At 36.7% G+C, this 26,087-nt stretch overlaps 1 protein-coding gene across 4 annotated transcripts; it reads right to left on the bottom strand.

Annotated features, from left to right (window-relative positions):
• Positions 1-1,682: 1,682 nt before the first annotated feature.
• On the bottom strand, positions 1,683-25,433 carry RB195_012974 (uncharacterized protein; the record flags this gene model as incomplete). 4 transcript variants are annotated; one of them, XM_064202590.1, is made up of 24 exons in its annotated part: positions 1,683-1,772; positions 1,879-2,014; positions 2,091-2,241; positions 2,358-2,516; positions 2,583-2,729; positions 2,792-2,891; positions 4,534-4,655; positions 5,108-5,236; positions 6,901-6,996; positions 7,486-7,586; positions 11,341-11,421; positions 12,308-12,434; positions 12,580-12,757; positions 13,040-13,166; positions 13,577-13,689; positions 15,499-15,610; positions 16,561-16,703; positions 17,647-17,766; positions 20,110-20,254; positions 20,383-20,546; positions 20,838-20,875; positions 21,385-21,488; positions 22,054-22,188; positions 25,303-25,433. In XM_064202590.1, the coding sequence occupies 24 exons, from the start codon at positions 25,431-25,433 to the stop codon at positions 1,683-1,685; spliced, it is 2,949 nt and encodes a 982-aa protein (XP_064058471.1). The 4 variants fall into 4 exon arrangements, with proteins under 4 accessions (XP_064058471.1, XP_064058474.1, XP_064058472.1 ...); XM_064202591.1 differs by having other exon boundaries at positions 13,577-13,680; XM_064202592.1 differs by lacking the exon at positions 5,108-5,236.
• Between the last annotated feature and the right edge of the window lie 654 nt (positions 25,434-26,087).

Below are 26,087 nucleotides of genomic sequence, written 5' to 3'. Positions count from 1 at the left end.
TTTTTGTTTGGGTATTGTAAAGAATATGGGAATGCAGCCAATGATGCCTTCTAAACGCTAGAAAAAATCTATTACGGAAGCTGGCCATGGTACATATGGGACACCAGAAGAAGCATAGTGAACTTTTTCATTCTTTTTTTCTTTATTAAGATGCTAGTCTAATGTTCGGGTGTGGCCGGACTTCAGACTTCTTCTAATGCTCACTCCCCTTCACTTATTAATAAAATAAAAAGGAAAAAGGATAAAGGAAAGTGTCTGGCGTTAATCAATCGCTTGGGATGCGCCACCGCGTTCACTTCAATTCATTTGAAGTTCACAAACGTGTAACTGGCCTATTTTATGACTTGCGGTGGCTATCTGATGTTTCAAGTCAGTTTTTATCCTCCCAGACATGTTCGGTACCAACTTATCAAACCCGTGGAGATGAAAGCTTTGGTGAGCACCACAGCGGATTTGAACCTCCGATCGATCGTGCAAGCAGCGGAACCTCTAACCAGTACACTACACCACTCTTCTCGTAAATTTGAGCCATATAATTAATTTTTTTTTCAAACGAAGCTTATTCCGTTCTCATTCACAAGCATCTTCATCATACTGATAACTACTAGTTAAGCAGCTGTCTGCATGCATGCAACCAGTCTGAAGAAGGAATTCGGCAAACATGATTGGGGGTACTACATGGGAGTGGACATACGGAAGTGTACATTATGGTGCATGCAGTTGCCAGGGCCATAATACGGTTCACAACGTCACACTTCCCGACAAAACCGCTTGATTTAGACAAAAAAAAAAGAAGGAAAGGAACATCCTCCACTTCCGGGCAAATATGTACACTTAATCAGTACTAACAGTTTTATTTAAAATTTCAGTAGAAGCCAGTTCAAATTATCGGAATAGACGAACATATTTATTCAATACATCTTGATCACAATTCAAACGCAAAGGCGAGATGGGAGTTCGTAATGTATGAAAAATTAAAAAAAAGAGGTTCGAGGAACTGAACTGAGGGAAATGATATCTGCTCATGATGAGCGGAACTACAAAAGACGTGAATAATCAAGTCCTACAAGCGAATTCCTGGAACAGTGTGTGTTATATATCGATAAGCACCGAACCATCGAGTCAAATTCACGACAACATTTACCATTCTAAGAGTTTTCAAAACTTGTTTCAAATCAATAAAGAAAGCTTGCTAATGCGTTTCTGCTCCATCCTTTAACGCATACGATTCTCAGCATGTTGAAGTGAACAATTAAGTAGATAAAAATGATAGTTTCTGAGCTGCTTTTGGAGTGAAGCGGGGAAATAAAACCCGTACAATGGTACATGTTGCTCTGCGTTTGAACCCTAGCGGAGGAAAACGCAAAGAATTACTTGTCAAAAAATATATAGCATCGATCTCTGTAGATAATCTCTGAAGGCACCATTGCAATGACCAACAATATCAATGAAACAAGTATAGAAAGCAAATATTATTTGCACGACTAGGCGTACACGTATGAAATTCCTATCAGTCTACGAAAAAAAGATTTAAAAACCCTGGAAGGGATTGTGGTCAATATAAGACACTTGGTTATGCAATACAATAAGCGAAACAGTTGGGAAGAGTAGAGGGGGAAAATTGGGCCGAAATTTAGGCCTCCTCCCACGAATGAATTTCGACTAGCATGCTGATGAGTCGCTTAGAAACCTTTAACTATACAGTAAGCTTCAAGTGCTGATAGAATTAGATAGAGGAGCCATAGCGACATGAAGAAGACTGAAGTCATGACCTAAAAATGAAGACTTTTATTGGCAATATAAATGTATTAAATCAAAGAAATACCACAGTATAATTAGGACAAGTAGTCACTCTCAAAATCTCCGAACAGAACTCACCCTGTATTTCAAAGGACCTCCAAGCTCACCGCCGACAAGTTTTCCTCGCCTCAAAACAATCACTGTAATACATGCGCAAGCTTCGAGGCAAAAAACTAATACGGAAAAACCAAGATTTCCGGGATCGACCAGGAACCTGAAACAAGATCTCGGGATGGTGGTTACAAAAATTACAAAAAAAAATTTGTGGAGTATCCAAAGAGAGCACTTACTGTGTCCCATTGAAGAAATGATATATAGCAGCGACGGACCATGCAATTCCGATACCAAGAAAAACGTTGACTGCATTTGAGCCGGTAACATTTCCAATAGAATTATCGGCATATTTATCTTGTACGGCGGATACTTTCGAAGCGAACGTATCTGAAAAAAGGTAACGGAATAATTGTGGAAGTGGTAATTCCATAGTGGAAGTTTGGGTGTACAAACAGAAAAAAAGACGACTTTCAACTTCGAATAAATATTCGACGGTAACATACCAGGAACAGATGTACCAAGTGCGACAAATGATATCGCAGTGACCGAATCTTTGAGACCAACCCAACAACCGAACTGCGATGCTAAATCTCCCACAAGAGCTGTCAGAACACCAATCATAAAGATAGAGACGACAAAACATGCCCATCCTCCCCAGTATTCTGTAAAGATACACATCATTTTCAGAATTTTGTGTTTATTTTTCGTTTCCCTATCATTACACGAACCCGTAGGGGGAATAGTGGCAAAGAGTAGCTTCCATGGCATCGTCATGAAATGCATTATGTAGTCACCGCAAGACGGTGGTGCCTTTTCTTTAGGCTCGTCACCTCCTTCACCGTCTTCATCGTCACCATCATCATCATCATCATCATCTGCAAATCATAGTGCATTATTTAGTGAGTTCGAAGATTTTAGAATGTCAATAAAAACGTACCAGCATTCACCGTAAGCGCATCAATAAATTGTTCCCGCCATGAGGACGTTCCCAACATCAATTTAGTGTTAGCGTTTTTGATCATGCGATCGACAATACCCTAGAAGTTTATGAATTGAAGAACAGAACGATTAGTTTGCGATGAACTCAGTCGACAGGTATAATTTTCAGCGCATAAGCGACCTAATCATAGCTGCACGTGGTAGATCGCTATCAATTTTATTTTATTCATTTTTTTTCAAAGTTTTCAACACCGACTTTTCACTTCAATTCAGAATCGTTTGAGGTTTACGAACGTGTAACTGGCCTATACAATGACTTGCGGTGGCTAGCCGATGTGCCAAGTCAGTGTTTTTATCCTCCCAGACAAGTCCGGTACCAATTTAACGACTCCGGAGGGATGAAAGGCTTGGTGAGCTCTGGGGCGGATCCGAACCTCCGATCGATCGTGCAGGAAGCAGAACCTTTAACCGCTACACTACACCCGCCCTGAACCGCAAATAAAACTGTGAAAACCCCACGTGAAGGTAAAATCTCCGTGTATCCCTTTCATCTCCAAGTCATTGACTACCACCATACGCGTATTCTTGTGAGCATACTTACAAGATGATGTTGTATTCATACATGCGATAGTCAGGGTCGGCGCTCCCACCCTCTTCACTTTTGGACGATTGGCGAAGGAGTCCTCATCACTTGAGCTACACCCCATGAGCTGGACCCCCTTAACCTGAAGAGAGTCAGGCTCCTTTCAATGGCATCTTTGGTTGCATTGCTGAAAACCCCAAATGACAGTATCAAGCGACAGCCGGTACGCAATAGTCTCCACGATAAGCAGTGTATGTAGGAATGTTGCGTTGTTTGTCTAAACGGCGAGACTGGAGATTGTGTGAAGATTTGAGACATCTATCGGATGGAGTGCCTAGTGCGCGATGTCATTTACATTCAAGAAACTAGGAGGATGCTGAACTCGCGTATCAAAGAGCATTTGGCTGGAAAAGACGTGTGAGTTTGATGATAATTCCGGGCGGCTATGCAGTTGTCCTCAGCCCTTTTTAGATTTTGACGCAATAAAGAATAAAGTTTCTGGCGTTAACCAATAAGCTTGGGCTGCGCCCCCACGCTTCGATTCAGGATCGTTTAAGACTTTACAGTGAGTTGCGGGGTTAGCCGATGTGTCAGTCAGTGTTTTTATCCTCCCAGACAAGCCTGGTACCAATTTATCGACCCCGGAGGGACGAAAGGGTTGGTGAGCACTAGAGCGGATTCGAACTTTCGTGCAGGAAACGGAACCTCTGACCGCTACACTACACCCGCCCACAATAGGAACAATTGACGCAATAGGAACATCATTTGGTACTTTGTTTGTTTGCATTTGTTAACATTGTCGACACCTATTAAGAAGGAAGTAAAGGATAAAGTCATTGGCATATCAATCCTCTTGGGATGCGACAACGCGTTTTTACTGCTATTCGTAATCGTTGAAGTTTTTTGGAGCCCTACACAATGACTTGCGGGGGCCATTCGATGATCAACACAGTGTTTTTGTCTTCCCAGTGGACAAGTCTGATATCGACCCCGTAGAGATGAAAGGTCTGGCATCGACCCCGTTGGGACGAAAGGTTTGGTTTGCACTAGGGGGTTTCGAGCTATCGACCTTGCGACTACAGCGGACCTCTAACCGACTGCGCAATACCCGCCCTCGACATCTATGTAATTCATCTTAGAGAAAAAAAAAACAAAACCTGGAATTCTTTGCTCTCCTTGATGGTGATTTGACATTTTGAGTATTCACCAAGACGTGGTTTTCCCATTTCGGCGATCTCCAACTGATCCGCTGTCAAGCCATTCATGTTATCATCTGCACCTGGAACTTGCTACTTATAACATCCTGAGTTTTTGAAAGTTTTTGAAAAGAAAGGCTCTAGGATTGCTCTCAAGTATTGCTAGTGAGAAGATGGTGTTTTATGTAGGACATAATTCTAACTTACAGCGACAGAACAATTCGAATAATTTGAATTTTTTGAAATAAGAAGAACGAAACACCTTCTCCTCAGTAAGCATTTTCTTGTAATAAAAGCAAAAAGCAAAAATAAACAAAAGATGTTAGGGAGAAGAACTTAACCGTTATAGAACATTTTTGTTTAGAGAACACTCGATTACGAACATTGAACGTTTCTCAACGTTTGTGAATTTGTTATGCTATCAAACAGCGTTCAATAATTAACCGTATGATAAATCATGCAGAACAGAAAAAAAAACGAACGGACGTATACGTGAACAGTGAACATGCACAGTGTCGCATGCAGGATGGGAAACCTTTCATGCCGGCGATCCACGATCCCATTCGTTTTTTGAAACGTGAGCTGAGATTCGGTGAGGCCGATACGGCCCTTTGATTCGGATCCGTGGTAAGAAAGTCTCGTGACGGTGTCCGACTTCGTCCACCTAGAACTCATGCTCAGCGTGCCTGGGAAATTTTAGGAGAGGTTTATTCGAGGTTCGATGGTGCTAGACAGACATTCGTTGGGATGTATTGATATGGAATAAACAAAACTACGCCTACACCAATTTTTCTAAATCTACTTCATTATCTTAATAATTTAATTTGATTTATCCTCTTAATAGATCCTTATCCTATTCTATGTAACGCGGCAGCGTGGCTCACTTCGGTAACTACGGAATAAGTGAGGCAACACGCAAGACGATAAATTTTACGTAACGTTTTACTCGAAAAAAGGAAATGATGCGTTTCTTGTGAGAAAATAAGAATCCAAGAACTCATCACTCTAAATTAACGCCATTGAGGACTAATAAAACCCGGTCCAAGATGAGCCTAAAAACCCTGCGCACACTCATTAAATTCATCGTTATGCTTAAAAGTACTTCCCAGACGTTTTTTTTCTAAAGAAAAAAACTTGCTTTAATGGCTAACATCATGATTGTCATTTTCAGAATCTGATTCTTTTTTTCTCGGAATTTTGGAATTTCCAGGATATCGTAGGATATCTAATCTTGTAACACAAAAAACTTATAACTTGTAACTTATTATTAAGCGTTTCGTCTAGTCGAAATTCAGTAGATATCTTTACAGCACCTGCTGATAATGTGCTGTCATGCACGTAGGAACCAGCGTTGGCCTTAAAAAAATCCACAACAAAAATTCAAAAATAAATCACAATTCAAAAATCCACATTTTTTGTATTTTTGTTAATTTTCGTTGTATCGTAAAAGATGATTTTTTATGAGCATTTAGTGCTTGCTCATAAAAACAGCTTAAGGCGACCTACGCGTGAAGCTGAGGTTGCTGGGATCTCTCCACGAATAGATGGGATTATGGGCGTGATAACGAATATAAGCGCGATAACGCTCATTTTCCCTTTCCTTGATTATCCAAAGAGATGGCGTGGGAAATGTCCTTGTCGTACCGGACATCCCCACGAGACACCTTAGAACGTGCCGCGTATACGAGACCACGTATACTCACTACATCCGCGCTGCGAAGTGATGCGCTCTTGACACTCTTTTCCGCGCTCGCTGGCAAACACGTTGCGCACACGTGGCGCGTTGCTAGGCGTCTCGTAGGGAGATGTGGTGCGACACGGCCGTTTCTCATGGCATTTCTACGGATAATTAGGATTAATTGAGCTTGTTCACCGTCATACTACTGAACTATACCCTTGATAATTCTTATTCGTGGAGAGATCCCATCACCGTGGGTTTCGTAAGGTGCTCCTTTAAAAACACTATGGTTCCTCTCGAGTCCTTTCAGGACAATATCAGCAGATGCTGATATTGTTCTGAAAGATCCCAGTACAGGTTTAGTAGGTGCATAATTTTCCAATCAAACTGAAGTCGTTTTTCTCAGATACTTTCAGTAGCGACAACAAAATGTGAGGGATAGAGGAGATGTGGTCGCGGTGCTTGTGCCATAACAAAATTCACTTAGCGATGATCGTGACAAGACATCAAACAGGGTATTGATTGATTGACAATGATCGATTATAGACAAATAAGGAGGTGATTTGGTGAAATGTACATAGGTAGGGATTGAAAGTGTTGTGATGATTTGTGATGGTGTTTGTAGTGTTTGAAATATTCTATGGAGTAACCTGGTGGTTCACTGCTCTCCTTCGATTCCGATGCAATAGATGCTCTGCGCTTCTGTTCCATACGACGTTGGAATCGTTCTTGCACTTTGCTCAGATCTGCACAATCACGACACGTTAAAGCTAGAGCTGCTTCTAAGATCGGATCGATCTACGATCTATTCGACTATTTAGCATCTTTATACCTTTGAATCATATACACAAGAGAAAAAAAAACAGATAAATATGATTTTCTCTTCAAGAATTTTCCAGAAATTTCCCAACATTTTTTTTTCAAAGGTATCCTTGATGCACTATACATAAGTGCACAAAATGCGTAATGTACACTACAATACAGAGAGACAACAAACACAACACTACAATGCTGGTGGACTAAGGGTATCCTCCCATTCACATTAGAAGCTAAACGATAGGCAGATAGAAAGACAACATTCAATAGAGGAAATTTTTTTTCTTGGCTTTTTTTTTAGAATGAAAGTTATATAGAAAGAAACGTAGTGATTTGTTAACGTTAAATAATCCTTGAAAAATTGATTATTAAAATTCGAGACAAAAAAAATGATCTGAGAATGAAAAAATTTCTCGTACCGCTCATCTTCTTTGCCCAAATTGGTGGGGCAAGTTCAATGAAGAAGTAATCGGATCTCTCGTATTGCTCGGTGTCCATCACTCCAAGTTCGATGAAAGCTCTAGAAATGATTTGTTCGAATTATTATCGGAATTCTAACCATAGTTAAAAATTAAAATTAAGTAAAATTCTTAAAACTTAAATTTTAATTAACCTCTTTAAAAGTAAATTTATTCAAAAATTCCTCCTAAAACGCTTCGTTTAGATTTTTTCTTCTAATTCTTGTAATACTTCCACGATTTATTTTACTGTTCATAATTTCGTCCAGTTCGTTCCACAAATACATCCTCAAAACCTCAAAGAGACGTACCTATGAATTTTTCTTTTCGAGTTCTGTTACAAACAAAACTCATCAGGTAAAAGGATCGTCTTGTGATAAAAAAAGTTCCATCTTATGTGAACAAATAGAATTTGATTATAAAAAGAAGAGTTATATTTTTTATATTATTTATTTTATTTTATATTATTATTTTACAATCATTAAGTTAAAAGGTTTTTTTTTGATTTTTTCTTTCTTCGATTTACTACAAAAAAAGAAATGATGGTTAAATATGAATTCGCAAATGATTTTAAATATGAAGATGAGATTAAATATGAATTTTGAAGCAGTTATCAACTGATCGCCATTGAATCGATCGATATCGATCGCGGTCTTGTTATTCGCGGCCGGCGGTTTTGGTGCAACAGGCTCCCTCCCTTCCTTCCTATTAATATTTGGAACTGCAGGAGAGCTATACAAGTAAATTGTTGTTAATCGGCGCCACCTACGCCTAATGCAATAACACTATCCCATGTTAGGTCCCATCATAGGTCCCACGCTGTTAGCAAGTACAACAAAATTGGACAGTTTTTTTTTGGAGGGGTTTGAATACTGCCTTGAAGCGTAAAATATAAATTCCCTTGTTCTTTAATTATAGCTTTTCCAGGCGGCTATTCTTCAATTTGTCTCCTTTTCGCTTTTTTTTTGTACTTCCAGACGTTGCTTCAAACGAACTAATCTTCACTTAAGTATGTACTTTGAGTTTACAAAAAGAGAATACGCAGGGATTCGAGAGAATAGCACTTAAAGATGCAGAAAAGCATCTGTTAGGAAAGAATTGTTCCCTTAAAAAATGATTTCTGAGCAGTTCTCAAAGATGAATGTGACTAATTCGATGAAAAATGCGATGCAAAAGCAGTGAGTTAAAATTTAAAAAAAAAGATGCATGAATCTTTTCCTTTACATCAATTCACATGAGTGAAAAAATCTTTTAAAGATAGAGACTACACGAAATTGAATTGCTTTTTCTTCGTGAAGGTGTCTGAGAAATAAATTGTTCCCAGGAAAAAAACTTCGCCAGAATGAAGGAAAATAAGCTGCTTTATCAATACAGTTGGTTTTCTCAGGAGTAAAGTGGGTCCTGCTAAGTATTCCTCATTTTTCTGCAGTTTTCAGCAAATTAGAATCATTACCAATTTTAAAAAGAAAACTCCGTAGAGTTTTTTTTTACGATACATACAATACATACAAACATCTCGATACATTATTTCCATTTTTTTCAAAATTATTTTTTGGAATTTATTTTTGTTTTTCTCTGCGGGACCATCCCAAAGGTCGTTCCATTCCTTAGTAGTTCTGAAAAATCTATGATAGCCTTTACTTCTGCTTTGTCCTCTGCAAAGGACACCGAAGGCGCATTTGATCCCATGTTTGCGCATATGGTAGTGGATTATCGATTAGAGTAGGATAGAACACGGAGAGCGCATATGTCGAGCAGTAGAGGAGGCGCCGGTCGGTGGTTGCGGACGCGTCGCGGTTCCGCATGCAAACATAAGTCCCGACAACTATGTGGCAACAGTTTTCAACCAATCAAACACCGTAGACTGGAAAGCGCAATTCACGCGGTAGCAAAAATCACTTGTAGATTCTCGCGATTTCTCAGGAGAGGATACTCGAACATTTTATTCCTAATTAAGTTGTTCTTTCTTAAACAACTTTTTTCCCAAATTATTCACGTAATTTTTCGTATTTTTTTTACGTTTGATTTTATTAATTTATTAATTTATTTTTATTTTTCTTCACCAGGAATGAAATGAATGCGGTGATCAAAACAATTTGGGGATACAAAAGGGTGTGCCTTATTTATCTAATATAATTTATATCTAAATTCTGTATCCAGTACATCAGATATAATTATTTAATTTCTTCTCACATGTGCAATCATTCTAGGATGATCTTTTCCACTTTGATTGGTTCGATTGAGGAAAAAAACCAAAAATCCCTCGGATAATTTTGGAAAAACAGAACATAATTTCAAATGTGACCCGCTGTTGGTTCAAAATTCACTTCATGGGCAAAAATTTGTGACCTACCGATGAATCACCACGTCGACAACGTTTTGAACAAGTCACCATAAGAGTTGTATATTTCTACTAGTCAAAATAGTCTCGATAAGTGTAGCGATGGTTGGAAATTAAAAACAAATCTTAAATTAAAAATTCTAATTCTAAAATTTCAATTCAATTTCTGTGGAGTTTCGTTTTTCTGCACGTCTGAGAAGAAAAATATACACAAAGTCGCTGACGTATCAATCAACATTTATGCGGCAGCGGCAAAAAAAAAACTGAAGGGAAAAAAAAGTTCACTACGAGGTGTGGAATCGTGCGTAGCGTTAGCACAAACTTTTTCACCTTTTTGCTTCTAAAATAACAAAAAAAAAATTGCGGGGAAAAAAAACTATTAAGGTGGAAGAATAAAGTGCCTGACGTCAATCAATCCGCTTGGGATGCGCCACCGCCATTCTTCTCATTTCAGAATCGTTTAATGATTATGAAGGCGCATCTGAATGACTTCCGAAAGCCAGCCGATCTATCAAATTAGAGTTTTTATCCTCCCAGACACGTCTGAGACCGATTTTCGGACCCCTGAGAGGTGAAAGACCTAGTTGGCACTTGGGCAATTTCGAACCAACGATCGATCATGCATTCACAGCCGAGCCCCTAACCGACCGCGCTACACCCGCACCCATCTGAGGATATCTTTTGAGAATATGGGGAAAACAATAAGTGTCAACAATAGTGTCGTTTGTAATTAAATCTCTGTGCTTCTCGTTATCGATGAACAAAATCCCCCTAAGTGTAGGGCGAGTAATATTAGTGTTGACTTCTGCTCTGTTAGCTAGTATTCGGAGCACTTGAGAATCCACTTCAGCAAGGTTCGAGAGGGAAACGTTGAGGTAACGTCACAGCAGGCAACGGAGTGGCTTGCTCTTGCTGAAGATGAGTACACGAGCGTTGTGTTAGCGTTGCGTGAGCATCGAAAACTCGTACTCTTTAGTACAAAACAAGCAGAAAATGATTAACGACTACAGAATTCTCAGAAATTTTCGCACAATTTCATTTGGCATATTTTTTTATAAAAGTTTAATCCGTTTACTCTCACAGAGAACGTTACGATTCTGAAGGTAAATTTGAATTAAAGAAAGAGAAAAAATTGAAAAAAATGGAGAGAAGGAAAATAATCCCGAATAAAAAACTATAACCACCGAGTATCAGCTATTTGAGTGTTTTTTTTTCCAAGGAAACGAGAACTCAGATCTCTGAGCAAAAATCCTGATGATTCAGAAGTAAAAGTAAGTGGAAGTATCTCAAATTGCCTTCTTTGTCAATCTTATGAGTTAGGATCAATAATTTAGAATGGTTAAGAATAACAATTTTAATGTTTTCCCTTTAAAATGGAAATTTTCCTCATAGTTAGTCCTAGGATTGATATTTATGAAAAGAAATCAATTGTTTTGACCATCTACTTGTATTCCTCATTCAAATCCTCAACTTACTCAGTCTGATTGTCATCAAAAACTATTTCTCCTTCCTTGGATTCAAAATGTTTGTCTCCAATAGCAGTTCCGTCCGATGTTCTGAAAAAAAGTTATTATTACTCGTATTATTATGCGTAATATTAGAAAATCACGATGATGTCTATTTTACTATTATTATATTATTAATTAATTAAATTATTTATTTATTCATTAGTAGTAGTAGTAAAATGGATATGTTATAATATCCATTTTACTACTACTAGTAGTGATTATTGGTTGTTTATTTATGTTTATGTATTTATTTATTCAAATTCAGCATTTAATTGGCTTCAGTCTCTAGTAGGTGAAAGATCTCAGGGCAGTTCCATCAGATCTATAAATTATGAAGGTGACTGATAGCAATGACCTCATTTTAAATCTAAAAAAATGTAAAACATGGGAAAAATGGGCCGAAATGGGTTTTTCTGAGGTGGTTTTTTTTCTAGCGATTGCGTGGAGCTTTTTTTTTAATTACTCTTGGGATTTGCTCGTTCCGAACGTTTCACAATCCTGGGAAGTGAAATTTTTTAATAGATAAAAATGGGTGCTGTGTGTAGGCGTGAAGAGATTTTAAATCTCCCGGGGATTTTTCCTGCAGCAGGGATGCTTTTCAATACCTTAAAGGCATCATCCCACGAATTTGGGCACGGCACAGAGCGTTCCGGGGCGCTATTTTCTATAACGAGTTCGATTGGAGCGCGCCCGCCATGTGCACGCGCCGCATCTTCCGGGCCGTTTCGGGCAATTTTACGGAAGAAATGGACGGAATCACCCTCCTCTCCATAATTCGCGTACCTCGTATAGGCATAACCCACCTGAAACCCGCACCACCGCAGATTCGTGGGGTGATGTCTTTAATTTTAAGTACGTAATGAAATTTTTCAAGAAAAAGAAACTAAAGTTAAGTGTAGAAGTTACTAAGTTCGACCGACACACCGACACCAACCTGAAAGGAATGACAACTTTTCCTCTTGCACCGGAACTCCTTTGAACTCGTAGCGAAAGATGTCCGCAGCTCTCAACAATTTGGAAATGATCATGTTCGAATGAAAATACACCGGCGTGATCGTCATCTGGAGCAGCGTACATTTAAAATTATTTAATTATTGGAATTACAAATGAAATTTGATTACTAGAATTAGACTTTAAATCACCATAATTTCAAAGAATTTAAATAAGAAATTTACTTTGTCAAAATTTTGAGAAAAAAATCCTCACCAAGAATCATGATGGTTGCCGTGGCCGGCATCTCTAATTGTGCCACCGGTAGGCCACCGATTCTTGACGGATCCAGGATCAAACCGTCTTTGGTGCGTACACGTAAGTTTCGCAAATGAAGATAGAAGTGCTCGTCCTCCTCGAACACATCATCGTCCACAATTTCGATAGAAATTTTCTGAAAAACGTCTTGTGATATTCTAGAAAATTTATCTGGAATATTTCTGGAGAACGTCTTATCTTATGGAAATTCATTTTTACGTCATTTCATTTGTCATTTTTACGCATTTTCTGTTTCTTATATTTGCGGGGAAATGTCGGTCGTTTAGCGCTAGTTGAGATCGTTTCGTTGATAAAAAGTTTCAAAAAAAAAAACGTATCAGTCTGGTGAAAAAATAGACAGAGAGGGTGAAAGCTGATTTTTTTTTTCTTTTGAAACAAAACTTTTACTCTAACTTACCTGATACTTATCATCAGGGTAAAAGGTTAGGGTTCCCTTCACAGGGATGTAATCAGATCCAGCATTTGCTGTACCATCTTCAGTATAGTAATCCACCATAACTGTAAGACCTTCAGGGCCACCATCTCTGTAATTTACCGAAGATTAAAAGAAATAAAACGTGAAAAAATATATATATGAATTAAGCTTCATGCTGAAAGCGGTTCATTCAATTTCAGAAATCTATCGGGTGGAATTATTCGTCGGTTCCCACGGTTATAAAATCTATTATGGAAACAATTCCCCTTTTTCAGGGTCCCTCCTATCCTAACGCCGTGGTTAAAGGAAAGAATTGTGCTCTCAGTTCATTTTCTCTTGTTTTTTTTTTCGTTTCCTGGCTTTTTTGTATACATTGCATTGCGTAGAATATTATGTAAAGGTACGACTACGGTAAGTACTTCCTTAGCTTGCTATGACACGCTCAATTGAGAACAATAAACGATAGAAACGATGTTCCCGTTCGTGTGTGTGTGTTCTTTGTGCAAATACAGAACTCACCGTCCAACGACGACATCGAAATTTCCAATATTCTCCAATACCGTATAATGTGCCGGATCGAAATAGATTTTGCAGGTGTTCTCACGTACTTGTTTCTCTTGAGCCTGGACTAACTGAAATATGTATGGCTCTGCCTAATGGATGCGGTTAGTATAAGGTCACACTATAGTTACTGTTCATCCATCCAGATATGGCTGAATTCTACAGAAATAGGTAAATATTCTATAAAATCTCCTGATACTACGGTACAGTACAGTATGCATGCATTTTAAGAGGTGAGGTCCCGGAACGACGCAGGGAAAAAATTCACCAATTTTTGGTTTTAAAAAAGATGAAACTTTTAGCAACTAATAGCATTTACACGACCAACACGTTCATACTTCGAAACTTAGGCAGAAATTTTGTGGTCTCATTTTTATTTTTTAAAATTTATTTCCTTTTATTTTGAAAGATATAAATTTACATTATACTCATAATTTATTCGTTATTATTATTTATTTTTTTATCCATCGTACATTTTATTTAGTTATTATTATTTTTTTATCTTCATTTATCTTATCTTTCCTTATTATTTTTTTTAAAATATACCGTACATTTTATTTACAAAGATATAAACTAACTGGTAGTCAAAATTTTATTATCGATCTGTTAAACATACTGAAAATATTAAGGTATGTAAACTAATTTATAACGCTGTAAAGTCCTCAAAGTTGAATCATAGCAAATTTTTCCGCTCAGCTTCAGAGTATAAACGTGTTAGCGCGGTGTACTATACATTCTTTTTTGTCATCAGTAACGTATATACATTGTTTAGAGAATCACTGTGTTATTAGTAAACGCTGTGACGTTGTAAGTAAACAAAACAATTAAATTAGTCAATAACTTTGTGTATATTTGTAGTAAGCGTGGATTGATTGATTCATTCATTCATTTATTCATTCATTCATTCATTCATTCATTCATTCATTCATTCATTCTTTCATTCATAAGTATGCAATGAAGATCAACTGAGAATCGCCCCAGCGGTTTTTCGCACAATTTTTACCCAGCAAAAAGTAAATATTTAAAAAAAAACAAAATAAAATATAAATAGATTTATTTTCCGGCAAAAAATCCCCCACAAGGAGTTTGCAAAATGTAAGTGATTTCGATTCTCTCTCTTTCAAATATGAAAATCTTAAGAAAAAACTCCTAATGTGTGTGCTTTTGCGTTTTTTTTTTTCTTTTTTTTCTTGAAAATTTTTGGAAATCCATAAACTTCCGAAGCGGTTAAGAAAACTCTAATTGACTCACCTTCACCTTAAAAATTCATCAATATCACTCGTAAATAAAGGAAAAAGCATAAAATCACTAGCGTTGATCAATCCGCTTGGGATACGCCCCCACGTTCACTTCAATTCAGAATCGTTGAGGTTTTGGAACGCGTGTTGGCCTGTATTTCAGATATCATTAGTAAATATTTATGAAAGGCTTGGTTTGCACTAGGGCGGATTCGAACCCTCGACCGTGTGGCTACAACGGACCTCTAACCGACTGGGCCACACCTGCCCCATCACTAGTAAATATTTGGAATATTTGGAATTTCAATAAATACTAAATTAAGTTTACTTAATACTATTACTTACTTATTACTATGACTTATTGAATTTAATTTACTAATTAAAATATTTAGAAATTTGTTGCTGGGCTGAATTTCGGCACAGGACCTCACAGGAATACGCAATGGGACCTATTCTATTCGGGAATCCAGTCCAATCAATCAATCGAGTAACTCGGGAAAGATTGGGAAAAGAAATGCTAATCAGAGCATTCCCTACGATAAAACATATCGGCTAACAGTAAGAAAAATGAAAATATTAGCAAAGAAAAAGGAATGAATGAAAGAAAACGTCAAAACATGCGTAAAAGCACGTGAAACGTACCACATCAACCGCCTTATTGTGTTCTTTATCGATCCGTTTCTTCACAATATCACCACCACCAATAAGACGACGTGTAGCCTGTACACGATAGAATGCACGTGATTTTGGTCCTCTGAAATATCGACCCTGATTTTTTGAGGAGGGGGAGAGATTTTTTTTCATTCAGAGATTAAAAAATATCTGAAGAAAGTCTTCTGGGTGATTTGGAGACGCTTTTCAGATAGATTTTCTATCACTAAGAAGATATTCAGAGATTTTTTTTCGAGATTTTATAGGTGGAGAATTTTGAGTTATGGAGCAATCCATGAAGATTTAATCCTGTAATTTTTTTCTATAATCCCTTCAAAAGTGATTTATGTTCTAGGCGGAAGTTGAGGTGTACGGAAGGTTCCAAAGTAAAGTTGTAATTTAGTGTAACTTTCGTTTTTTTTTTCTCTTGTGATTTTAATCATAAAAACTATTCTTTTCTTGGCTCTTCTCTTCCTCCCATCCTCCAGCATTTTTCTCCGCTAAATTATTAAACCCTAAGAAATTTTTTTTATTTGGAAACCCTCAAAAACCTATCACAAGACAGTGGATGTCGGCAAACAACAATTATTTTCCGTGAAAAAAGGAAAGGAAAAACCGAATACGGCATCCCAAGAAAATTCTGAAATTCTGAAAATAAAGCGGTTTCATTTCGTATTTCTGCACTCCTTTCCCTAAAATGTGGATAAAGTGGGCCAAAAAATAAATATTCGTTAAGGTTCCAGAAGTAAAAGTCACAGGGTTATAAGTGTGCAAGAAATTCTGGAAGTTCTCTTAGATTCCAAACGTTAGAAGTACGGCAGCGCAACATTTGTCGAAAAATTTGACATTCTGTAGTATGATCTTTTCTTAAATCTAACACAATGTTTTTCCATTCTCTAATCCAAAACCCTCTGTAAACTTTTTCAACCTTTTTTTTCAGAAATAATCCGAGAAACCAACGACTATTTTCAGCCATATGGATTTTCTTCCAAGCAAGAAATAAAAACTGCTCATTTTTCCAAGCAAACAAAGGGATGAGTAAAGAGCACTTGCCTTGTGATCATCTCATACTCGGCTTGTTTTTGCAAATCCGTTGGAGAGATGAGTGGATTCTTCTTTCGGATCTCTCTCATCAGCTCAATAAATTCCTGACGATGCTCTTCAAATGCGCGAACGGCGGGGTCAACGTAGTCCGCCTGAAAGGTTGTGGATTTATTTGAGAAACAGAGAAGATGTATTTCACAGAATCCGTCAAATATATGGATGTAAGGAATGGAAGAAATATAAGAAAAAGAAAAAAAAACTAAAAAAAAAAATTGGTGAACAGTGGGCTCATTCTTCTCATACTACATACTATCCATGGATGTACCAAATAATAAATTCCTCCATTTTTTTGACGATTTTAAGATTTATTAGTGTTTGAATGCTGCATGTTGTATATATATTTACCAATGAAGATATCCTAAGTCCCTTATTAAATACGTCTGTTCGGAAAAACTGAGGATTTTCAGAGAAACAAGAGTTCCAGTTCCAGAAAACCAATTGAGGAAACGAAGAAATAAGCAATTTTGAAGTGCTTACAACAAAAATATTTCTAAAAACGTCTTCAAAAGAAAAGAATTAGGGAAAAAAGTACAGTCATCGATATTTTTTGAAGGGAATCACTACGATATTTGCAAAAATTTTCGGCAGCAAAGCTACTATAAGAAGATGGAGACGAGTTCTCATCTGATCACCTGGATTTGCAATTGGATCTGGAATAGTAGTTCCCTCCTTTTGGAGAAAAAACGAATGAAAATCTATCAGAAAAGATGAAAAAAAGGAAAAAAATCGCTAAAACATGTGAAATCGTTTTTGTGAGTTATTTATTATGCATACAGTGATGTTTACACAGTATCTTCAATTCTTTTCGTTTCACCCTCATCGGAATTCTCGAGGTAGGACAGCCGTTTTTCAATGAAGTAATTTTTCCAGGAATCCTCGTACAGAAAGGTTTTTCACTAATTGGGAATTTTTTTAGGTTCTTCCACAAATTCATCATTTATCTTTTTTTGTATGTATTTTTTCTTTTTTTTCTCTTTTGTTCTGGAAAAAATTATGATATAGGTATACATAAAGGAATAAGAAATTGATGGGCACCTGTGTGAAATCCTTGTATGCCTGAGTGATACCGTTACTTTCCAACATTTTCAGCTCTTCCCCTTCCGTAGCGATCATTCCATGAGATCCACGACGATAACGACGAGGTAGGAAACGATTCTGAAATATTACAGTATCCCGGCATGTTTCAGGTAATATTTCACCAGCAAATCTTAATATATTTTCCTTCGACAAAGTCTTTAGAGTTTTAGCGCATATCGCATGGTAAATTACTGTAACAGTTATGTACGCAGTCCTTATTTTCAGACTTATCCAGGGTTTTGGCGATAATTTCTGACTTTTATTTTCCGCTTATTTCTGCTCCTGAGGTTTCGTGAAGAGTCCTGACGGCTGGAGATGATAGATCAAAGATTAAAAACCACGGAGAACCACATTTTGAGAACAACTATTTTAAGAATTTAAGGAAAAGAGATGGACATTACATTATTCACTACATAGAGAGAAGTCACAGATCGTGAGGCACCGGTGTCACACGCTGACCAAAGATCCGTGAATTGCCAATGAGTCCCCTAACCGTGCTCATAACGCTATCGCTTGTTATAAGATAAAGGCCAAGTTCATTGTGTTCGAAGAGGTTCTAGGATTTCTCCCTTGTTCTTCCTTGAAAACGCTCCAACATGCCGAAAATATTTCAATAAATATCTTTTTCGTAGTTTTTTGTCATTATCAAAATCAAAGCCGCGCATAATATACCACAAAATTGACGATGTTAGGATCTCTCCTGAAAACAACAGGACATTAGGTGTAGACCACGAAGATGAGCATATTCACGCTAAATTTCCCTTAATCGTCCTGAAAACTAGCGTGAGAAGCGGTCTTCGTGTTCGAGCTTTCCTACGAGGCACCTTATAACGCGCCATCCCGGCACGAACGCTGCGTCTGCGAGTCTGTGGACGACATTCAATGTGATTTTCCCAGCAGCCTATTCAAGCAAAACCAGTAGGTAAGCGGCTGGGCTGGGAGAACCGACGCGTATGCGAAGGCAGCGTTATAAGGTGTCTCGTGGGAAAATTCGTACACGTGGGCCGTTTCCCACGCGGTTTTTCCAAGACGATTTGAGGGAAATGAGCGTCATCATGCTCGTGCTCATAATCTACACCTCTGAATCTATCGTTTCCTGATGAGATCCTAACATCATCGATAAAGAATATCCAAGGATTCTGCATTTCATTCTGATAGCGTCATTGGGCATGAGCTCATAGGAAAATGCACGGATAACGAAGAAATCCTCAACGGCTTCCTGACGAGAAACGTGCACTCTCCAGAGATTCTAGGACGATAAATTGTTGACTGTTTGACTGTCGTACTGTGATATGACAAGCAAAAAGATACTTGAAACGTGGAAACGGTTCATAGCACATTTCTGCTGTTCGATAACGTTCCGAGAACTGGAACATTGTTTATTTATTGTTTTTTTTTCTGTGCAGAACTTCATTTTCATCAACAAATCTGCAAGTTTTGTTCAGAAATTTACTGGAATGTGGAAAATTGGGACCTTTTCCTGAGAATGGAATATAATGGATGCCTTTTCTTCCGTAAAAACCGGAAAAAAGTTTTTAGGGAAGAAAAAGCGTCCCTCAGAGGGTATATCTAGAAATTTCTGTACTAACGTCAATGCGGAAGAGAGAGAAAGTGAAAATTTCGAGAATAAGACATTTGTTTTCAAAATTTCAGAGGAAATTTCAGGAAATTAGCAATGCATACACAGCTGCACAACCAATTATCCCCCGAAACCTTGAATCTTTGAGTCAGGAATGTTCTGGAAAAAATTGGTAGATAGAACGCAGTTTCTCCATTCCACAGAGTAAATTTGCTAAAAAAAAGGGACGGAGGTCAAGCGACTAGAAGGAAGGTAATTTGCTGTACAAAAAAAAAATAATGGGACCCAGTTTGAAAAAGAGCAATTATCCCCCGAAACTGCGATTTTTTGAGTCAGGAAAGTTTTAGAAAAAGTTGCTAGAAATAACGCAGTTTCGTGCTTATTCTCCCTATTCTTCGTCGTTAATCAGAATTATGTAGATCTATCAACGAAGAATGAATTTCAACTTCTTTTATTTTACAGTTCCCCAAAATCTCGAAATTCTGGACATCTCTGGTTCTGTATTGGTTTATTTGAACTTTTAAGAGGTCCGGATTCCATTGTAACTAAGTGGGAATCAGGAATTTGCTTAAAAATAGTTAATAATAATAAAAATATTTCAAAAAAATAGTTAAGGTAGTTCAACACATTTCCCCGGATATACCACCGTTTAGTAACGGAGTCCGCCGAAATGACCATCATTCGATTCGCCGCAACTAACTCGAACTATCGAGTTATAATCGATTGAATATTGATTTTCCCCCCACAAATCTATTCCTTACTCGTTGACGCGTCCATTTATCCTCAAACTCCTCATTCTCATCCTTTTCCAAAAAAGAAAATTGGCTCTGAAAATTACAGACCTGAATAATTTTGATGTCAGCAATCCATGCGGTGAATACGGTAAGCGGAAAGAATGCGAATGTGAGTAGACCTTCCCAGATTTCAATCACTCCTGGTGATATCACAGCAAGGATAACGTACATCCAGATGTAGGCGAAAATCGACCTAAGCATTCGATCGTAGTCTGTTCGAGGATCTTTTTTTTGTTTAAAAAAATGTGTTTAAAAATGTGTTACTAAAATAATGTGTTGTTATGAAAAAAAATTTAAAAAATAACTACAGTTTGAACTTACCAAGAGGCTGTGACGAAAAACACATCCAAATGTTTTTGACGACGTACTTCTCCTTTCGGAATAACTGATACACATATAGCGATAATCATAAAAAGATTGAATGCAGCCGAACCGACGATTGTGTTCGGACCAAGATCACCGGCTTCGAATTTTTTCGCAATAATCTTCAAAAAAAAGAGAGATCATTTTTCAGAGAGAGAGAGATCATAAAAATTAAAATTTGTTTAAAAATCTTACTAAAATAATGTGTTATTATTTTTAAAAAAATTCAAAAAATCAAAAAAAAAGTGTAAAAAAAGATGTTGCGGTTGTATTGTTTTATTTCTACGAATATGAACAGAATTTTTATTTTTAACAATTAGAAATTAGAATTTTTCTTTCAGGAAATACTCCTTGTAAAATTACACAAAAAAATGAACATAAAGAGAAGATAAACGAAAATTTTTCACACGTACCTCAATAATAGACAGAAGAATTTCGGGGGCCGAGGAACCTGAAATAATTTCGAATTAAAATGTTAAAGTTTTCTCTTGACAAACAACTACAAACACTTCAAAGCTTATCCCACATTGTTCCCATAAAAACTACTTATTCATCGAATGGAAAAAAAAATAAAATTTTAAATTTCAAATATTGAAATATTCTCAGACAGATGAAATGTTCTCGGATATTGTCTAGATCTGAGATTTTCTGTGAAAGTAGCGAACTTAATTTTATACCTTGGAGAAAATTTTATTCAGTATCTTATTTTTCTCAAAAAAAATTCTAAGAACTTTTTGGCGACTAAACTTCTGTCCATTTTGCCTGGTTTTTTCATTACTTCATTCCTAATTTCCTACCGAAAAAAACAGATGACAACGAATGAGTGATCTACAAATAGTTTTTGAAGAAATTTATTATTTATTTGTCTTCTAGGGTGAGTTTTATTCTAATTTTTGCTGATTTTTTATTGCTTTTTTCTTAAAATTTATATTCTCATACACTACAGTTGTATATACGTACCCAAAGCCATAAGGGTCAAATTAGATACGGTATCGTTCCATATACGAACATGCACCTCCATTGGATCGAGTCCAGGTCGCTTCACTACGATTTTTCGTTCCATACTAAAAAGAAAAAACCATTAATCGTTTATTTATCACAAGCGGATCTCCAGAACATTCCATTCGCGTCTGGCTTGGAAAAAATTAGATATTTGCTAGCGATCATAGCTTAAATTCAGCCTATCGCAAAATTGACGATGTTGAGGTCTTGAAGCGAAGAAGTAGGGGTAGGGTAGGGTAATTCAAGAATATGAATGAGATCGCGCTCAATTGCTCCTTGTAATCCAGAGGAAAATGCAAAAGTTTTTGCTTAGTCAGGTTATATTAGTCGAATTGCAGACGTTGGAAACTGCCTGCGTTTTATCGCGTAACTGGTTGCACCGTAGGAAGCACTGGGGCAACTAAAACTGTTTCTCACGCTCTTTTTCTGAATTACTGAGTGGAATTGAGTGTGATCACACTTACCAGATTAGTGAACCATACCCTTACTCCTATATTTCCAAGGAGAAATCCGAAAATTCTCGAATTTCTTGGTATGCTGCCTGCCGAAAACCATTCAATGGCTTTCAGAAATTCTCATTTTCTACATATTTCATTATTTCTTTATTATATGTATGTATATTTTTACCTCGTAATCACTTCGATACTACTCATGAAGCGATCGGCTACGATGGATACACCCAAGAAACAGTAGGCTATAACGACGAAATAGATCAGACCACGCATGATTTTATCGCCTGGAGAGAGATCCAGAAATGGTCGCCTGAAAAAAAAGTTGAATACGATTTCAAAGAAAAACCATGAAGAGAATTTTTTCACATTCACATTCGAATTAGTCTTTGATTTCGGGTGGTTGCAGATGCTGGTCGCATCGTTTACATGTGGTCCTCGTCGGATCTCATTCATTTAGCGTAACGTGAGCAAGCGCGATTTGATAAATTTGCGATTTCCGTCGCCTCACGGTGGAGCGATCGGTACAAGCGCAGCATTACATCTTTCTCGGCTTCTTTTTTTCTGGCTGTTTTCCTTCTAAGTTTAAGTTTAAATTCGCTTAAAGAGGGAGGAAGAAGAATTTTTTTCAGGCATCTCCATTAGTAACATCTAGAATATCCTCGCAATCCCTCAGGAGAACTTTCCACGCTTCAACTTTCCATTTTTCCGGAAAAAAAAGAACGTATCCACGTATTCATTGCTAAGCAATATATTCCCATGGTGTCCTTCTCAAATTTCCACGAAAGAATTGAGAACAAAAACTACGAAGGATTAACTTTGTTTACGCAAAAGCTTAGAAGAGCGAGCTTTCCATGAACATTGATGCCATTAATCATCGTCTTCCATAATGACGAAAACAGAACCGCAAGGAAATATTCCAATACGAAAAAAATCTCTTGGTTGCAAAAAAATTATCTTTTTTTCAATAAATCAATAATTCACATTGAAAAATTCTTTTTAATGCGAAAATAAAAATTTGTCGAAATATATGAAGTTTTTCAGTGGTAGCACTTCAGCAGTTAATATTTTAAGGCATGCTATAACATTATAAGGAACGTGTTGATATTGTAGATGATGAAAGAATATTCTTGGAGAAATTTATTTCGGCGCATTTTCAAGCTTAAATAGTTATATATTTAAATAATTAATTAGTCTAAATAGTTATTTATTTCTATAAACAAACAGAAAAAACCTAGTTTTTAGCTCTACTATTAAATCAACACGTATTTCAGGATATCACTGCGCACATCCTACCTCAAACTTCAATAAAAATGAGGTCTGCGTGGGTTGAGGGGTTAGAAAACCCTTTTAAAAATTGAGCAAAAAAAAAAACTTAGTCAGTTTGTAACATAGAGACACGATTTTCATTCACCCTTAGATCGTGAGCACAGAAATTTTCTGAAACAAACACCTGATATGGTGATAGATCGCTTAGAAACGCTCAAAGAATTTTTTCTACTAGTTTTACATTCATTCGATAAAAGGTTAGGGCAAGGAAAACACCTTTTCTCATTTTTTATTTTTATTTACATTTTTTATTTAAATTTTTTTTTTGTTCACAGAAAAGTCATATTTGAGTCCTTCAAACAACCCAGCGCCATTTTTCATCATTTTTTTTTTGGTTTTTTTCTTGCTTCTAACTTTTTTCCAAAGAAAATTCTAAATTGCTTCTGATATTATTAGTATAATTTTGGCATATATTTTCAGTATATTTCTCTTTGAAATGAAATCCATAACGTTTTTCTCGATAAAACAAAGGAAAATCTATGGAGAAAAGTGGGACATAATCTCTTCCGTGGCTCCCGGCTAAAATTGGTAGGATAAACGTAGACTGGGATCGCTATAAACATCAACGTTATCCACGAAAATATTGAGTGCTAGAGAAAAATCTCATAAAATTGCATGGCAATTTTATAGAAGGAGACTTCGCCTAAAATAACACACCCATCAACTTCTGATGCTCAATTGAGTTCGACGGATAAGAGACGGACGGTTCATTGCTCTTCACATCTGGTAAAATATACTGCTCTTTTCGAACGCTGCTCGAATTATTCTCGAAATAAATTGACCGTAACGGTGAGAAGCGGTCCGCAATTGCATACACACATTCAGTGAAGGGAAATCAGGGGAAGGTCAGGGGAAATAACTACAACCTGCGGGGTTTCTTTATGTTTCCTCGCTTCGTATGGCAGAAAAAAAAAATCAGCGGATTTATGCTTAGAGGGATTTTTTCTCCGTTGTTCGACCACAAATATGTAATATCAGTCCTAAATTACCTCTTAGTTCGTTTTTTTATTTCGCGATACGGTAAACAAAAATTAGTGTGAGGAGAGGGAATGAGGTTTCTGTTTTGTCGACTGAGAGAGTTTTTTTGTTTTGAAATTCGAGCATATTTTCGTTTAAAAAGTAATTTTTTTAGAAAAAAAAGGAATCCATGAAGTTCGCGTTCGGAAAAACAGAGGTAAAATCGAGAAAATTTTTTCATCAAGCCAAAAGCAATTTGAATTCAGATTTGAAGAAAAAAAACAATGCTAGAAAATAGCATTGTAAAATTAAATTTTAAAGAATTGGATGATTGCTGTTGTTGTCTCTGTGTGTTACTCTTCAGCTATGTATATATGACTTTAATTATTCATACAATTTAGTAATATCTAATCACTAATTAAAGTTATTAAAGTTCGTTAAATAATCAATTGAAATCAATTTTTTTTATTCTTTTAAATACTACCTCTTTTTCGCTCATGGTAATTAAACGGGAAAAAACTTATAATTTAATGTCATCATGCATGGTATGGCTATATTCGCAGCAATCAAATGATTTCGAGCGATAATCGACTTATTCCATGGGAAATCCATAGAATTTTCCGGAATTAAATGACAATATCCTCAGCAGTTGAGAATGTTCCCAAGTAGATGTGAAAAAAGCACCAAGTAAACTTCAGAGGGATCAGATTACGGTGGCATCGAGCATTCCCAAATTTGAAGGAAAAAAGAGATAAGCTATGGACCAGTGGCAATGCTTTCATGAGTTTTTTTTTTCTTCAAAAAGAAAATTAAGAGAGTTTCGTCCACGAACTCAACTCTGAACTACTTTTTAAATGAAAATAAACTCGAATTTTGAAAAAAAAATACTTTTTCAGTCGACAAAACAGAAACCTCATTCCCTCTCCTCACACTATTTTTTGTTTACCGTATCGACAAATAAAAAAAGCGAGATAAGAGGTAATTTAGGACTGTTATCATTTGTGGTTAAACAAAGGAGAAAAAATCCTCCTAAGCACTAATCCGCTGATTCTGAGGAGTTATGGGTGCATGGAAAACGTGGAAAATTCCATAAATTCCAATATTTCCCCTCTGAAAGGGAAATTAGAACGCTAACGCTCACCATATGGGTACAATCAGACCATCAATACAGTTTCTGGTCGCATCAGCAGCTGAACAGTTTGTGGCGACGGTGGTGTCGAACTGTATCGCCACGAGTATGGCCGTCAGCAGCCAAGCTCCCAGTCGAATCATGTAACCCTAAAATCCGTACGTTTACGTTAACGTTAACGTACCGCACATACGCGACGCGTACGAGATCAAAAATAACGTACGCATTCACTTCAAACATTTCAAATTCAACCCAAAAAAAAATTCCCCCTGAGAACCTGAGGCAGACGAAGATAAATAAACAGCATTCGGAAGCAGGTGAAAAAGAATTATTGCTAATGAGCAAGTCAGATTGTGAATTAGTAATCAACAAATCAACAAATTATTCAATTCCCTTCGGGACCACTTTGAGGAAGATGAGGAAGTGTCAATAAGTGCAGTACGAGACCTCGGATGTATTATATCGAAAAGAAAAAGAAGATAATGACAGAAAATATTTACAGTAAAGGCAGGGAATCCTTCCCAAATTATCCAGTGTGGGATAAAAAAAATTGAAAATTTATTCCTCAAAAATTAGTGTTCAAATAAAATAATTTGAACTAATAATATAGTTAGAATCAAATATAATTAATATAATTTAAATGGAATCAAATATAGTTTGAATTTAAATTAAAAATTTAAATTTAAGAAAGAAAAACTAATATTTAGCGAAATTTCTTTCAGAAAATCGCTGCCTTATTATTATTATTATTAGGATTATTAGGGAATTTTTCTCACTGTTTGGTACTTAAAAATTTG

Source organism: Necator americanus, chromosome V, assembly GCF_031761385.1.
Source record: "Necator americanus strain Aroian chromosome V, whole genome shotgun sequence".
NCBI lineage: Eukaryota > Metazoa > Nematoda > Chromadorea > Rhabditida > Ancylostomatidae > Necator > Necator americanus.
This window is presented reverse-complemented; position numbering and strand designations above follow the sequence as displayed.